The sequence below is a fragment of the Aotus nancymaae genome, unplaced genomic scaffold, assembly GCF_030222135.1.
Source record: "Aotus nancymaae isolate 86718 unplaced genomic scaffold, 86718_ANA_hifiasm-v0.15.2.pri h1tg000015l_0, whole genome shotgun sequence".
Taxonomy (NCBI): domain Eukaryota; kingdom Metazoa; phylum Chordata; class Mammalia; order Primates; family Aotidae; genus Aotus; species Aotus nancymaae.
Genome location: NW_026988426.1, coordinates 6,485,876 through 6,503,485, shown reverse-complemented (window position 1 = coordinate 6,503,485; position 17,610 = coordinate 6,485,876). Strand labels below are relative to the sequence as shown.

At 46.6% G+C, this 17,610-nt stretch overlaps 1 protein-coding gene across 3 annotated transcripts in view; it reads right to left on the bottom strand.

Moving 5' to 3' along the window:
* Positions 1-17,610, bottom strand: part of CARD11 (caspase recruitment domain family member 11) — a 142,540-nt gene that overhangs the window by 50,191 nt on the left and 74,739 nt on the right. For all 3 annotated transcript variants that reach the window (XM_012455591.3, XM_021675979.2, XM_012455592.3), the window contains exon 2: positions 1,805-1,935. In XM_012455591.3, the coding sequence (XP_012311014.1) occupies positions 1,805-1,811 (7 nt within the window). In that variant the 5' untranslated portion in view covers positions 1,812-1,935. The remainder of the gene's footprint in view (positions 1-1,804; positions 1,936-17,610) is intronic.

The following is a 17,610-nucleotide window of genomic DNA, read 5'->3' as shown; positions in this document are numbered from 1 at the left end:
GTTTCAACTGAGGACATGAGTGTCTGTTTCATTGTTCTCTGTCTCACAGATACACATTATATATATGTATTTATATATATGAAATAATTCATGGAAAAAATCTACAGAGAGTGTAGCTAGCCTCAAAAGAAAAAAAAGTCTCAGACGCGATTTGAAATGTATTTTCCCTTCTAACACTTCCCTATAACTCAGCCTGACCCAGCCCTATCACTGGGGTTGAACCCAGTTGCGGTGGCAAGCTCTAGGCAGTTTCTTTGAAAGCATTTTTCTCAGAGATGCGCCTGGAGACCTCGAGGCTCTGAACTTTTAACAGGCTTGCAGATTGGATGGTCCCTCCCTACCTGTCTTACCTGGAGCTTGTCTCAACCTGGACCCAGCTTTTGGCAGGGTTTGACTTCCAGTGTGAGGCAGGCCCTAGGCCACACCAGTCTCTTTGCAAACAGCTGAAAAGCAAGTGCCAGGCCCCTAGGCCAGGCTCCACAGGAGTGCTATGTTGCTCACCTTTCCTGGGAAGCAAAGGACCAGGAGATGACCCACCCGAGGATGAGTTCCATGAGAGCTGCTGGCCTCATGTCCCTACTCACTCATTCAAGGCCTCTAGTGTGGCTTCCTCTTGCTGTTATCATAAAGTTCCAATCTTTTTTTGTTTTTTTGAGATAGAGCCTTGCTCTGTTGCCCAGGCTGGAATGCAGTGGCCTGATCTCAGCTTACTGCAGCCTCTGCCTCCCGAGCTCAAGCAGTCCTGCCTGCCTCTGCCTACTGAATAGCTGGGACCACAGGCACACACCACCATGCCCAACTAATATTTTAAAAGTTATTTTTATAGAGATGGGGTCTTGCTATGTTGCCCAGGCTGGTCTCAAACTCCTGGGCTCGAGTGATCTTCTCACCTTGGACTCCCAAAGTGTTGGGATTACAGGCATGACCACCATACCAAGCCATGGTCAATATATATATATATATATTTTGAGACAGTCTTGCTCTTTTGCACAGGCTGGAGTGCAGTGGCATGATCTCGGCTCACTGCAGCCTCTGCCTTCTGAGTTCAAGAGATTCTCCTGCCTCAGCCTCCTGAGTAGATGGGGTTACAGATGCCCACCACCACGCCTGGCTAATTTTTGTAGTTTTTGTAGAGACGGGGTTTCGCCATGCTGGCCAGGCTGGTCTCAAACTCCCGACCTCAGATGATCCGCCCGCCTTGGTCTCCCAAAATGTTGGAATTGACAGGTGTGAGCCACCATGCCTGGCCCCTGTTCAACATCTTGATCTTGATCTTCAGGCCCTGTGAGGTTTGTCTTCTGCCAGTCCCACAATCTTATCACAACTGCATCCCCGGCCCGCCAGCATTTTCTCTGATTATCTCCCAAGCTCTAACTGTTGTCAGTCTGATTCTTGCTCTTCCCTCCCCCCACCACCCTCGCCCCTCTGCCAAGTCTCAGGTCACCCTCATTTGCTTTTTTCCCAATATAAAGGAATGGCCAGGTACAGTGTCTCATGCCTGTAATCTCAGGGCTTTGGGCGGTGGAGGCAGGGGGACTACTTGAGCCCAGGAGTTTGAGACCAGTCTGGGCAACATAGCAACAACCTATCTCTACAAAAAAATTAAAAATTCACCAGATGTGGTTGTATATGCCTGTGGTCCCAGCTACTTGTGAGGCTAAAGTGGGAGGATCACTTGAGCCAAGGAGGTGGAGGCTGCAGTGAGTTATGATCACATCACTGCCCTCCAGCCCAGGTGATAGAACAAGACCCTGTCTCTACATAATATATAGAGAAGTACAGAGGGGTAACAGATGCCAAGTACCTGGCATGGAGGAGTGCTCACAACAGGGGTTGCTATCCTGTCATTGGGATGTGACTTTTACGCCTTCCAGCCGGATCTTGTCTTCCCTCGAGCCAGGCTCCCGTTGCATCTGGACTTGCAATGCCTGGAACCTGAAAAGGAAAAGATAATATGCCTTGGAGCAGGAGGCAGAGGTTGGAGAGAAAGGGAATCGTTCTGGGATCAAAGGGATGCTCTGCTTTGGAAGAAAAGGCCACGAAGTCCTGAGGGGCATGTCACCCTAGATGACACTGGCAGAGTGGACCACACCAGGGGCCTGGAGAGGGAGAAGGGCTTCTATTCCACCCAGTGCAGCAGACAGCCTGGGAAGCCACTGACACAGGTCCTGAGACCCCTGGGGATGGTGGGGAGGAGAGAAGATGGCAGCCTTGGGCTTGCTCGTGGTCAGTGTGGAAGATCTTTGATGGAAAAGGCTTTGATGGAAACCTCTGCGGACTGGAACTGCCCTAATCAGCTGCTAATTCATTAGGTCAAAAGCAGTAAACCCCATTCCCAAACCCCAAAGAGTTTCCTTCACTATGAATTATGTCTTTAGCCTCCAGCCTGCCATGGGTTTGGGCAGGAACACGCCATAGCCTATACACGCTGTAATTTCCCAAGGGCGGTGTTCCTTATAGTAACTGACAAGGCCACCGCTAATGCCCTGCTCAGCCATCCAGGAGTCCAGCTAAGGGTTTGCATTTTTTGGGGAGGCTCAGTTCTCCTTCAGGAGAAAGGAGACCAGGATTTCACTCTGTTGCCCAGGCTGCAGTGAGGTGGCACAATCATGGTAAGAGGGAAAGGTGGGGTTTAAACCCTGGTATGGTGGAAGGAGCCTTACACCCATCCCCAAAGATGCTTGGAACCTGGTGGGGGGGCCTCAGGCTGCTGCTCTAGGACGGCTCCATTCAGGAGTGACAGGGACCCTGGAACACTGATGTTTAATCGGGGGCTTGCTTGGTTTTAGCTTTGAAGACTAATCACAGGTGACATGAGGTCTCCCGGGGCTGCCAGGAGCTGTTCCTGTTGGGCATTGGCTGGGGCTGGAGTGAACTGTCAGACGCCCTCAGCCCCAGGGAGGCATCTCCAGAGGACACCATCTCCTTGGTCTTCTCATGGGCTCTCTGCTTTGTGGCTGGGACAGGGCCGTGGGCTGGAGCTGGGTAGGGAGGGGAATCACAGAGCCAAGGGCCTCTGCAAAGGCGGCAGAGCCGTCCACAGGCTAGTCAGCAAACACAAAGGGAAATTATACCATCTGCATTTTTTAAAAAAGAGAATGTGTCTATCATCAGAAAAAAAAAGGCTTTAAAAAAATAATGTAAGGGGCCGGGCACAGGGGCTCACGTCTGTAATCCCAGCACTCTGGGAGGCCGAGGTGGGCGGATCACAAGGTCAAGAGATCGAGACCATCCTGGCCAACATGGTGAAACCCTGTCTTTACTAAAAATACAAAAATTAGCTGGGCGTGGTGGCACGCGCCTATGGTCCCAGCTACTTGGGAGGCTGAGGCGGAAGAATCGCTTGAACCCAGGAGGCGGAGGTTGCAGTGAGCTGAGATTGCACCACTGCACTCCAGCCTGGCGACAGAGCAAGACTCCGACTCCAAAAAAAAGAAAAAATAGTAAGGAAGGTTTTAATTGTGGCCAGGCATGGTGGCTCATGCCTGTAATCCCAGCACTTTGAGAAGCTGAGATGGGAGGATCACTTGAGACCAGGAGTTCAAGACCAGCTTGGGGCAACGTACAAAAAATAATAAAAAAAATTATCTGGGCCTGGTAGCATATACCTGTAGTTTCAGCTACTCAAGAGGCTGAGGTGGGAGGATGGCTTGAGCCCAGGAGGTTGAGGCTGCGGTGAACTATGATTGCGCCACTGCACTCCAGCCTGGATGACAGAGCAAGACTCTGTCTCCAAGAGAAAGAAAAGAAAGATTTTCATTACAAGAAAGGAGAAACAGGCTTGGACAACTACTCTTGTTCTTCTACTCCACCCTCCACTCACTATGTCAATGGGTTGGGAAAACTGAGGCACAAGAAAACCAATACTGAGGCTGGGCTATTTCTGCCCTTAGAATTTTGAGGACCGCATTTGGGAACTTGGTCCTCAGGTCAGGGAAGATTTCTAGGATTAAAAGTCAATTTCTTGACCACTTGCAAGACTGGCTCATAGGTATAACATGCAACTGACCAAACAGCAACCCTCCTGCTTACAGACTATCCGCTGTGTGCCAGACACTTTGTTAGGCACCAGTGATGAACCTTCAGAACTCTTTGAGGTAGGTGATATCATCATCATCATCATCATCATCACCACCACCACCTTACAACCAAGAAAACATAAGCTTAGAGAGGGCCGGGCGTGGTGGCTCATGCCTGTAATGCCAGCATTTTGGGAGGTTGAGGCGGGCGGATCACTTGAGCTCAGGGGTTCAAGACCAGCCTGGGCAACACGGTGAAACTCTGTCTTCATAAAAAATACAGAAAAGTAGCAGTGTGGTAGCACATGCCTGTGGTCCCAGCTACTTGGGAGACTGAGGCAGGAGGATCACTTAAGCTTGGGAGGTCAAGGCTAAGCCAAGATTGTACCACTGCACTCCAACCTGGGTGACAGAGGGAGATCCTGTCTCAAAAAAAAAAAAAAAAAAAAGGTTAAAGAGGAGGTTGAAGTTCACATAACTAGTATAAAGGTAGGATTTGGACCCAAGGTTCTCTGACTTCCCCTTGATCGCTACTATATAGCATCTTTTTCAAGTTTACCTTTTTAAAGGACTGTAAGTAGAAAGTATATGTGCAAAAGCTCCCTGAAATGTCATTTAACATACGAGCTTAAGACAGAGTGAAAACTGCGCTCTAAGTTGGCAGACATTGGCTCAAGGTTAAAAAGAACAACTATTGCTTCTCAAAAGAGGAATCAATTGCTTAGTGCACTGTAGACGCCTCGTGTTGGTGTTTTCCAAGCACAATCAATGCCCATTCACCCCACAATGCCCATTTTGACAAACAAAATGCTAGTTTTCCTTTTTTTTTCTTTTTTTTGGAGGTGGAGCCTTGCTCTGTTGCGCAGGCTGGAGTGCAGTGGCATGATCTTGGCTCACTGCAACCTCCGTCCCCTGGGTTCAAGTGATTCCCCTCCCTCAGCCTCTCAAGTAGCTGGGACCACAGGTGCATGCCACCATGCCTGGCTAGTTTTTTGTATTTTAGCAGAGACAAGGTTTCACCATGTTAGCCAGGATGGTCTCGATCTCCTGACCTCATGATCCATCTGCCTCGGCCTCCCAAAGTGCTGGGATTACAGATGTTAGCCACTGAGCCTGGCCTTTTTTTTTTTTTTTCCTTGAGATGGAGTCTTGCTCTTGTTGCCCAGGCTGGAGTGCAGTGGTGTGATCTCGGCTCTCTGCAACCTCTGCCTCCTAGGTTCAAGTGAATCTCCTGCCTCAGCCTCCTGAGTAGCTGATATTACAGGCATGCAACACCATGCTTGGCTAATTTTTGTATTTTTAATAGAGATGGGGTTTCACCATTTGACTAGGCTGGTCTTGAACTCATGACCTCGTGATCTGCCTGCCTCAGCCTCCCAAAGGGCTGGGCCACCGCACCGAGCTGGAAAATGCTGGTTTTTGTTGCCCCTCACTTAAGAATAAATAGAGAGCCAAGGATCAATTGATGGTTGAGGAAAGTCTCCACATGAAAGGCAGAGATCAAAAGGGTCACATGGACACAAGGAACCTACTAGAAGCAGACAATGAATAGAATAAGAGAAAAATTTTAAAAACATAACCTGGCCTGGTGCCGTGGCTCACACCTATAATCCCAGTACTCTGGGAATCCCAGAAATTATCAGAGAAATAATATTAGAGAATTCTCTGAATGTAAGAACATGAGACTTTAGACTTAATCAGCCCTTTGATGATTAGTACAATCACTGGAAAAGAGCCTTTTCAGTGCACATTGTTGCAAAAATTCTGACCACCAGGGAATAAGAAAAGACCCTAGAAGCTTCCAAAGAAAAAACCAAGAAGGCCAAGGTGGGAAGATTGCTTGAGCCCAGGGATTTGAGGCCAGTTTGGGCAACATAGCCAGACACTGTCTCTCCAAAAAATAAAAAAACTAGCTGGGCATGGTGATGTACACCTGTAGTCCTGGCTACACAGGAGGCTGAGGCAGGTGGACTGCTTGAGCCCAGGAGATGGAGGCTGCAGTGAGCCATGTTTGCACTACTGCACTCCAGCCCGAGCAACAGAGTGAGACCCTTTCTCAAAAGAAATCCCCAAAATATAAACTGATAATTAAGAATCATTGAGAGATGAAATGAAGCATTGCATCCATAAAGCAAAGGTAGGGTGCTAAGAAGAGGAACAATCAAAGAACAAGAAATTCTTGGCAATTGAAAAAAAGACAGCAGAAATTTAAAATCAATAGAAGTCTTGGAAGGTAAACTTGAGGAAATTTCCCGTGAAGTTAAATAAAAAGTTAAAGAGAAGAAAGAAAAGAAGGGAGGGAACGAGATCAATTTAGAAGGTCTAATATCCAATAAATAGAAATCCTAAAAAGAGATTACAAAGACTGTGTCTTCTTGTTATATATCTTCTGGGGATAGAATATAAAGCGAGGGATGAAATTATCAGAGAAACTAATATTAGAGAATTCTCTGAATGTAAGAACATAACACTTCTGACTTAATTGGCCCTCTGAATATTTGTACAATCAGTGGAAAAGAACCTTCTCATTGCACATTGTTTCAAAAACTCTGGCCACCAGGGAATAAGAAAAAAACTCTACAAACTTCCAGAGAGAAAACCTCAGGCCATGTGAAGACGAATGGAAGCATATGTGGCACCAAACTTCTCAAACAACAACTGGAAGCTGGGAGAAAATGAAGCAGTGCCTTCACATTTTTGATGGAAAATACTTTTTTACCTAGGATCCTATATCCACCCAAATTTTTATGTGTGAAAATAGAATAAAATTATTTTCAGAAAAGCAAGAACTCTGAATATTTGTCTCCTATGCACCTTTTCATTGAAAGCTACTAGGGGATATGATCCAGCAAAATGAGGGAGTAAGCAATAAAGAGGAGGGTATGGAGCTCGCAAAGCAAGGAATCTACTTGGGGAAGCAGCAAGAAAAGTCCCAGGATGAAGGCAAAGTGGCCAGGAGCAATTGGCCAAGATTGCAGCAAGATTATGGAGGGTCCACAAGTGAGAGGTTGCCAGGGCAAAAACAGAATAATTTTCTGATATATTTGATAATTTAGGAAATCACATTGTTAGGCAAATAACAGATCTGAGAGTCAGATGGGAGAAAATGAAGAATAGGTACATTTAAAAGAAATCCTGAACAAGTGCAAAGAAAAAAAATAGAGGCAATATTAACTCCAGGAAAAAACAAAAGCACAGACAAGAAAGAAAATCACAGCACACAACTTGCCTTAATGTTAACAATATTTACCTAGTTATAATAATATAACCACCACAGATGAGTCAACACAACAGATTGTGACCTAATGTAATGAGAGAATAGAGGAAGGGGAAGTGCTTTGAATGGGTTATTAGTAAAAAAGAGCTAAATTCTCATCTACCTAACAATATGTGAATCAATGATGTCTTAAAACTAATGTATCAACAAATAGCAAGGCAAACATTATTTAGGCCTAGTGGGTAAACAACAGAAGAAATAATAGAAGAAAACAACACTTACTATTTTTTTTTTTTTTAGACAGTCTCGCACTGTTGCCCAGGCTAGAGTGCAGTGGCACAATCTTGGCTCACTGCAACCTCTGCCTCCCAGGTTCAAACGATTCTTATGCCTCAGCTTCCCAAGTAGCTGGGATTATAGGCTCCTGCAACCATGCCCAGCTAATTTTTGTATTTTTAGTAGAGATGGGGTTTCACTATGTTGGCCAGGCTGGTCTTGAACTCCTGATCTCGTGATCTGCCCACCCTGGCCTCCCAAAGTGCTGGGATTACAGGTGTGAGCCACCGTGCCTGGCTTTTTTTTTTCTTTTTTTGAGATGGAGTCTCACTCATTCTATTGCCCAGGCTGAAGTGCAGGGGCATGATTTCAGCTCACTGCAACCTCTACCTCCCAGGTTCAAGCAATTCTCCTGCCTTAGCCTCCCGAGTAGCTGAAATTACATATGTGCCATGTGTGGTTAATTTCTGTATTTTCAGTAGAGATGGGGTTTCACCATATTGGCCAGGCTGGCCTTAAACTCCCGACCTTAAGTGATCCATCCACCCGCCTGGGCTTCCCAAAGTGCTGGGATTATAGGCATGAGCCACTGCATCTGGCCTGAAGAAGAGTTTAAAGTGATTGTCATCTGGGGATCAGGATAGGGGATGATGTTGGCTGGGTTGGGGACTAATGTTTTCCTTACAAGCCCATTTTGCTTTCTTATTTTTAATTTTTTAATTAAAAAATATAATAGAGATGGACTTTTGTCATGTTGCCCAGGCTGGTCTTGAATTCCTGACTCAAGTGATCTACCTGACTTGACCTCCCAAAGTGCTGGAATTACATGCCTGGCAAGGTATTTTGCTCCTCTGCATGACTCATGTATTACTTTGATTAAAAAATAAAACATTTAAAAAACACATGTCAGTCATTGGAAATATGGATAATGCATTTCAGTATGAAGAACAAAATAGTTATCTTCAGTCTTTGCATACACGCTATGTTCCATCCTTTGCAATGCTTGTGAGTCAGCTCACCGCTTCCTAAACTGAAACTGCTGACTGTGTACCTGCCTCTTCACAGACATCACCTTGATTAATCTTCGCAGAAGCTCAGTTAGGTGGGTTTTATTACTCCCATTTTATGGATGAGAAGGTAGAATCAGAGAGTTCAATAATGGGGTGAGAACTCACGGCCAATAAGTGGAAGAGCAGAGATTCCTACTCAGCTCCCTGAACTCAACATTGTCTGATCTTAATTAAACTAGCAGTCATCCCAGCTAATGTTTGATAAGCATAGCATCTAATGGAACCAATTATATTCCCTGCTTCTTGAGCTTCAAATCTTCCTCTTTATTACCGTGTGTGTGTGTGTGTGTGTGTGTGTGTGTGTGTGTGTGTGTGTAGAGACAGGGTCTCACTATGTTACTCAGCCTGGTCTCAAACTCCTGGCCTCAAGTGAGCTTCCCGCTGTAGCCTCCCAAAGTGCTGGGATTACAGATGTGAGCTGCTGTGCCCAGCCTCTTTATTAATTTAAGCCCTCATTTTGCTGGAATGTATACTTGAATAGCTGCCTCTGAAAAGGCATATGGAGTAGCTATTTGCCAGATATCTTGCTAAATGCTCCATGTGGATTATCTCATTTAATATACAAAACAACTCTATGAGGTAGATACTCCTACACTCCTCATTTTATAGAAGAGGAAACTGAGGCACTCACAGAGAGTTCCAGCAACTAGCCACATGTCTATCTCATCTCTGTATCCCTAGTAGAACTTAGGATGCAGCTAACACTCTTAGTAGGTGTTCAATATATATATTTGTTAAGCGGATAAATACAAATAAATATCAAATCTTGAATAAAATAAACATTAAGGTTTCCATTGCTTCAAACCCAGGGAGCCCTCTGGAAATGAGTTGTTTTTGGGGGATAGACCCCTCTTTTTTCCAAGAGCTGTCCCAGTGCAAAAGCTCTGGGACCAGGAGGTGATAAACAGTTAGATAAATGCATCTCTGGTTAATTGATTTGTCTGCATGATTGGAGTGAACGGCTTGCAATGCAGGGTTTAATTATTCCAATGAAACCTCCACTTAATTGAAAGGGCTTCTAGCAAAAAAAGGGAAAGAGATGATTTAAAAGGATGATCTACCGCACATGAGAAAGGACTAAGGAGACATGAATACATGCCCAGACTCCAGTCATCCTCAGTGTTTACAGCCCTGAAATGAAAGCTTGATGGAGAAGAGCCAGAACCGTCCCTTCATATACCATCTGCCCCATCCCCTTCATTCCTACAAAGAGGGCACTTGCAGAAGCAGATAGAAAATTCCTCCTGCAAGACTACTGCCTGGTATCCCAGTTAACTTTTTAACCTCTGTATCTCTCAGCTCGTTCAACTGAAATTGTGAGATAATATTTCCCATCAATTAACATGTGTAGAGCAATCAGCAGAGCTTCACTGATACATATTTTGAAAGTAACAATTACCATTTTAAATTCACAGTAGAGTGGCAGACACTGCCAGCTGCCAGCCCCCCCATTCTCTCTTACTTATTGACAGATCACCAGTTTTGTTTGGGGGCATTACTGTGTCCATTCAAAAACCTGTATTTCCAGCATCCCTTACAGCTAGGTGGCTACATGACACCACTCTGGCCAATGAGATGTAGGTGGAAGTTTCTGGATGAGACATCTAGGAAGGCTCTTTAAAAGGAGGCAGATTCAGAGGAGAATAATCTTTTATTTGTCCTTCTCTTCCCACCTGGAATGTGGGTGTGATGCCTGGAGGGATAGCAGCTATTTTGTGACTGTGAAGACAGGGCCATACTCTAAGGATGACTCACTAGGATGCTACAAGAACCTAGGTCATTGATGGCAGCCCTGGACAGCTAACCTTTGAGTTCTTGGTCCATGAGAAGAGTAAAATCCCTAGTACGTAAGAAATCTGATTCTATTTCTATTATTTGCAGCTGGAAACAGTCCTAACAGAGACAAGTACCACATACAACCCACACTTTCTAAGTCCTATTGGTTATGGCCACAGACCCCTGGGCCCTGAAATCACAGAAACTCTCTTATCGATCTATTCCTTCCCATTCCTTTCTCCCAGAGACAAAACCAGAGTTGGCAAGTGGTCAATAAGGACTACGCATTTAATACTACCCATGTCTAAAGTGCTGCAGTGGACAGAAACAAGTGGCGCGGCTCTGAGGGGTGAGCAGTACCACAAGAAGATAAGGATCGCCCAGGAAACTGTAACTCATGGACGACACCCTCATCTATTGGTTTAGCCATTCCAGGCTTTTGGCGTGTAGGCAGGACGATTTATCTCACCTGCCTGCTGTGCCCCACTTCAAATCCCCAGCATGCTCCTCACTGTGCAGTCAATGGCGTCACTTCTCCAGCCTATGCCTTGTCCCCTGGGCTGCGTTTCTCCTCGCATCAACTCTCACTCTTTCATATGCACCCAATCTCCTCCCCACATCTCATCACAACTGAGCTTCCTGGCCACTGTCCCCAGCAAGGCCTAGCCCCTTGGTCCACAGCACTGCCCGCCACTCCAAGCATCCCTTCGGGTACCAGCCTGCCTCTAATATTCATACCTGAAACTCCCCAAGAGGCAATATCATTTTTAGCTGACGCAAGCAACAGGTCAGTGGCTCCTGAAGATATAAATGTCTATGCTTGCCAGGCATGGTGGCGCACGCCTGTAATCCCAGCACTTTGGGAGGCTGAGGCAGGTAGATCATGAGGTCAGGAGTTCGAGACCAGCCTGACCAACATGGTGAAACCCTGTCTCTACTAAAAATGCCAAAAAATTAGCCAGGCGTGGTGGTGCACACCTGTAATCCCAGCTACTCAAGAGGCTGAGGCAGGAGAATTGCTTGAACCTGGGAGGTGGGGGTTGCACTGAACTGAGACAGCGCCACTGCACTCCAGCCTGGGTGACAGAGCAAGACTCCATCTCAAAAAAAATTTAAAAAAGTCTCAGTCTGATACCTTTTAGGAAAGGCAAGAGCAGCAGTAGGAAGTTAGGAGGGGCTGGTGTTTCCTGAACCCAGGGACCAAGAGCACCACCCAACATCAGTCCCCCGGAATAAATCCACGCTTATTCTGCAGTGGCTTCAGATTTGTACCAAGACAGTGAAGTGTGGAAGGGCACGCAACCCTTGTATTACCAGAGGACACTGCTTCCTGGGTCCCCTTTTTTCTAACACCACTGCAGAAAAGCTTTTGATAAAAGCCCAATTAGAAGTGACAGATTCAAATGGTTCTGAAATGTGCATCAATTCATCACGTCCACTTTTTATGAGCATTGGCCCCATCTGGATTTCAGGTCTGTGCACGGGGCTGATTGACAGCTCTGATGGCCACCAGGAGCCATGACGGGACCCACTCAGTCAGACCCAAATCCCAGAGTGAGGTCACCCTCGCGGATGCCTGTCAAGTCAGACTTACTACAGGACTGGCTAGGGGGATACCCTGACCTTGATAAGGAAATACTCTTCTTTCCTGCTGTTGCCTTCGAAGCCTGGTCAGCAAATCTGCCTTCCCCACAGGAGACTGACAAGCAATTGAGAAGACCAGCTGATTCCAATTCAAGACGTCTCTGTGCTTTCAAAGATGGGCCCTTGGCTTCATCTGTGCACTGGATGGAATTTTTTTCACTGTTGTGTACTTCAGCGTCTTGGCTGTCATTTCATTGTCTGGGTTGGAAGCAACTTGAGGTGTCCATTGTCCCTCTTTGGGTTCTGTATGTCAGCGTCGTGACTTGTTAGGGCCACACTATCTGGCATGGGGTGAGTTTTTAATAAATATTTGCTAAATTGAGTGCTGTGATGTTTTGTGATAAAAACATTCTGTTGGCCAGGCGTGGTGGCTCACTCCTGTAATCCCAGCATTTTGGGAGGCTGAGGCAGGCGAATCACAAGGTCAGGAGATTGAGACCATCCTGGCCAACATGGTGAAATCCCATCTCTACTAAAATACAAAAAATTAGCCAGACGTGGTGGCATGCACCTGTAGTCCCAATTACTCAGGAGGCTGAGGCAGGGGACATAGCTTGAACCTGAGAGGCAGAGGTTGCAGTGAGCTGAGATCGTGCCACTGCACTCCAGCCTGGTAACAGAGCAAGACTCCATCTCAAAAACAAACAAAAAAACAAAAACACTCCCTCGTCACAGAATTACATTCAATATCAGTCCACCAAGAAGAACGTAGTGAGCTTAAGTGCTGTGATGGGCCCAGGATGGCCGCTCTGCAGTTTCGTCTGACTGCTCCAGCAGAGTGAGGACCCTCCCTTCGTGCCACCTGTGTGCCATGCTGGGCACAGGCCAAACTTTTGTACTACTTCTTTTGAAAATTTTTAATTTTTTTACAGATGGGGTCTTGCTGTGTCATCCAGGCTGGAGTGCAGTGGCGTGATCATAGCTCACTGTAGCCTCCAACTCCTGGACTCAAGTGATCATTCCACCACAGCCTCCCAGAGCGCTGGTGTTACAAGTGCATGCCACTAAGAGATGGGAGTCTCGCTGTGTTGCCCAGGCTGGCCTTGAACTCCTGGCTTCAAGGGATCCTTCTGCCTTGGCCTCCCAAAGTGCTGGGGTTTCCGGCATGAGGCAGCCTGCTGGGCCCGGTTTGTGCTTCTTACTCTCTTTGCCGTTGCTTGTTCCTACAACCTGCTGTGAATTCCTCGGAAGAGGCCTCACATGTACGCATCGGCGCCTTCCAGCACAGTGCCTGGCCCTCCTTTGTAGAGTGACTGAATAAACAAGTCTCCTTCCAGCGTCTAGCCTGGAGATTTGACACAAAAGCAACTGCAAGGTGGGGTACAGAGTGTGTGTTTTTGTGCATACATTAAATTTGGGAAGAAGAGAGGTGGGAGGAAATTGTGTTACTCTTTGGTTTTGGGAATTTAAGAGACAGTTTGGAAGGCGCAAAATCAGACACAGGACAGGCACTGCGGGAGACCTGGACATTAGCAAGCAGAATCCTGCCCCTGGGGAGCCCTTGGGGCTGACACGTGACTGTGTGGGGTGGGCCCAGCGGCCCCGAGAATCTTCTCAGTGAAAGAGATGGGCCCTTGAGTTTTGTAGAAAAGGTCACCAGTTATCATCAAATGAGTCCCGCTCTGAGAACGACCAAGAACCAGAGGTGGAAGACTCTGTGGGAGCCACAGTCAGACCTTAAATCTTCATTATTATCTTCTTCTCATCTCACTCGCTGGCACTAGAATCCCCAGGGAGCCTGCGACAGGGTTAGGCCAGGCCAGGCCGGATGCCTTTGGATGTCAACCCCAGGGAAAGTCTGAAAAGCGTAGTAATGAGGATATTCTAGAGAGACTGCGGGGAGGGGGGCCCCACTCACTCGCATATTCACTCACTCGTGAATTCATGCCCACTCACTCATTCATTCACTCATTCATTTATTCACTCACTCACTCATTTACTCACTCGCCCATTCACTCACTCATCCTCTCACTCTTTCACTCACTCATCCACTCACTCACTCACCCATGCACTTACTCATTCACCCACTTATTATCCACTCACACATCCAATTGCTCATACATCATTCACTCACTCACTTATCCACTCACTCACTCACTCATTCACTTATTCACTCACTCATTCACTCACTCATGCCTTCACTCACACATTCACTCATTCATTTACTCACACTTTCACTCCCACTCATTCATTCACTTATTCACTTACTCACTCATGCACCCATTCACTCACTCATCCACTCACTCATTCATTTACTCATCCACTCACCCATTCACCCATGCACTCACTAATTCACCCATTCATTCATCCACATGTCCACTCGCTTGCACATTCACTTGTTCACTCACTCATTCATTCACTCACTCATGCATCCACTCATTCATTCATCTATTCACTCACTCATCCATCCACTCATTCACTCCCTCAGTCACTCATCCACTCACTCATGCATATACTTACTCATCCACTCACTCACTCTTTCATTCACTCAATCACTCACTCATCCACTCATTCATTCACTCACTCATCTGCTCATTCACTCATTCATTCACTAATTCATTTATTCATTCATTCATTTGGTCACTCACTCACTGACTCACTCATTTAATTCAAAAACCATTCCTAAATGCAGAAGGCAAAAGATAAGAAGAAACTTTGACTATGACAAGATTCAGGGAACAAAAAAATGACAGGTAAGAATACACCACACATGACAAATATGGGAGGTTCAGAGCCAAGAAAAAGAGGCAGAGAAACAGAAACTTGGAGGAAAGGTGTTCAAAAGAGACCCCAGACTCACTGGAAGAGGAAAGAAGCAGCCAGAAAGACTGGTGCTGAGGAGCAATGAGAAGGAGATAGAAGGAAAGAAGGAAGCCTGGATCCCACCCCAGTCTGGCCTGTATTTTAAAGTCAGGCATTAGCTCAAAGAATGCAAATCAGAGCTATAGCACAGTGATTTACCCAGGGAATGCAGCGTGATCACTCGGGTCACCACCTGCAGCTCAAATGAAGTTATATCCAGGGCCCAGAGCTGGCCCCGGCTGCATCGCAAGCTTCCTTTGAGGAGTCAGCAGGCAGCAGGACACACACCAGGCACCTGTTGCTGCCTTCTGCATTTATAAGACACACTGGAAATACACTGAGAATTGATGCAGTGATCAATTTAAAATGCATTTCTAGTTGTGGGGCCATCTATTTTATGAAATACCCTGCAAACGGAAAAATGCAGCCAGGCTTGGAAACACATTTCCAAGTGTTTGAAAGTAACTCTGCCAACTTTTCCCATCAGCTAGAAGGTTAGCATTTTTTAAAAAAAATACAGATTTCAGGTTTTCTTCCATGGTGACGGGGATGTGGTGGGGGAGGCTTCTGCCTCCAGCTTTCTAACCCTCATTCTCGTCCCAGGCTCCACCATGATGTGCAGTCAGGGAAAGTCACTTCAACCACAGCAGAGGAGCCCGAGGAGGGGTCTGTGTGTCTTTCCCTGGAGCTTCATGGGGCTCCCAGCTCTTCCTTCTAGAAAGTCCTTCAGGTCTGGTCAACCTGAGGGTTCTGTAAGCAGCATTTTTTTGGCCTGGCATGGTGGCTCACACCTGTAATCCCAGCACTTTGGGAAGCCAAGGTGGGTGGATCACGTGAGGTCAGGAGTTTGAGACCAGCCTGGCCAACATGGTGAAACACTGTTTCTACTAAAAATACAAAAAATTAGCCAGGCATGGTGGTGTGCACCTGTAATCCAGCTACTAGTGAAGCTGAGGCAGGAGAGTCGCTTGAACCCGGGAGGTAGGGTTGCAGTGAGTCGAGATCACATCATTTTACTCCAGCCTGGGCAACAAGAGAAAAACTCCATCTCAAAACAACCAACCAACCAACCAACCACGTGTGTGTGTGTGTGTGTGTGTGTGTGTGTGTCAATGTCTTACTTTGCACCCAGGCTGGAATGCAGTGGTGCAATCAGAGCTCACTGCAGCCTTGACCTCCTGGGGCCAAGTGATACTCCCACCTGAAGCCTCCCCAGAAGCTGGGACTACAGGTGTACACCACTACACTGGGCTACTTTAAAAAATTTTTAGTTTTTAAAGATGGGGCTCTCACTACATTGTCCAGGCTGGTCTTGAACTCCTGGTCTCAAGCCTCAGCTTCCCAAAATGCTGGGACTACAGGTGTGAGCCACCATGCCCTGCCAGATCTGGGTTTTATTTAGGTCTTGGACTTCCTTATTTTAACCCGAGGTGTTCAAGCCTTGAGGTCAACACTGCATTTTCTCATGTATCAGGTTCAGTGGGCAGATTTCCAGGCAGCAGAAGAAAAAGAAGTGGGGTGGTTTCTGAGGGCTAGGCTTGAGTGCCTTTGTTAAAATGAGCAGGCTCTGAGGATGCCTTCTGTTGTAGATTTAGAGAGTTGGGTGGCCGGGGTTTCATGGGCAGGGCTCCTACAAATAAGGAAGCCATGACTCCTGAACTCAGGAGGTTAACATATTGTAAGTTGCGCTTGTTGGCATGAAGTGACATTGTTCCCTCCAAAAAGGGCAGGGGGTGTAGGGAAAAGGATTGCAAGAATTCTAATCAAACAAAAAGTCAAACAAACAAACAAAACAATTTGCATAAAGAGATAAAAATGGCAGTTCCCCTCTGTGGTCTAGTGGGAAGGATGTGGTCCAGCCATTAGAGAGCCCTGGGTTTAAACTTCAGTTCTGCCATTTCTTGCTGTGTGGCCTTGGGCATGTGGCTTACCCTCTCTGAACCCCTTTTTATTGGATGAGTAGCATTAACTTTTTTTTTTTTTTGAGATGGAGTCTGGTTCTGTTGCACAGGCTGGAGTGCAGTGGCACTATCTTGGCTCACTGCAACCTCCACCTCACAGGCTCAAGTGATCCTCCCACTTCAGCCTCCAGAGTAGCTGGGATGACAGGCATGTGCCACCATGCCTGGTTCATTTTTCTTTGTTTTGTATTTTTAGTAGAGATGGGTTTTTTTCATGATGGCCAGGCTGGTCTCAAACTCCTGACTGCAAATGATCCACTGGTCTCGACCTCCTAAAAGGCTGGGATTCCAGGCGTGAGCCACTGCGTCCAACCACACATAGCGGTAACATTTTAAGGCCACTGTGGCACGTACAGTGGGCAAATGCTACGTAGCTGCTCCGCCCCCCCCCGTCAGAAGCTAGCAGCAAACTCAGGATAGAAATAAGAAGTCACTACATCCTCTTCCTGTATAATTACCTCCATACCAAGCAGAATTTAGAGAAAAAGTTCAACGATTTACCCTCAACCCTTCCATCTGGAAGGGTTAGAAACTCACCCAGCCGGTGGTGTTGGCATCTTTCTGTGTCTGCCACGTACCTCTGGGCAGGGAGATACTTCGTATTTCCTTGTATACCCTGACTTAGCAAGTGTCTTCCATAAATCGGCATTTCATATTTATCAAGTAATTGATTTCCAATGGCTGAATGCTGGCTTTCTCCCTCCCTTCAGTCGATCAGACCTTTACCTCCCCTTGTGTGGGGAGAGTTTTCACCGTGACTGCTTTCCGGCGCTTGCTGTTCCCACCTAGATGGTTCCACTGTGCCTGAGGTTTGGAGGTACGCCCCAATCCATTTGCACTCTCAA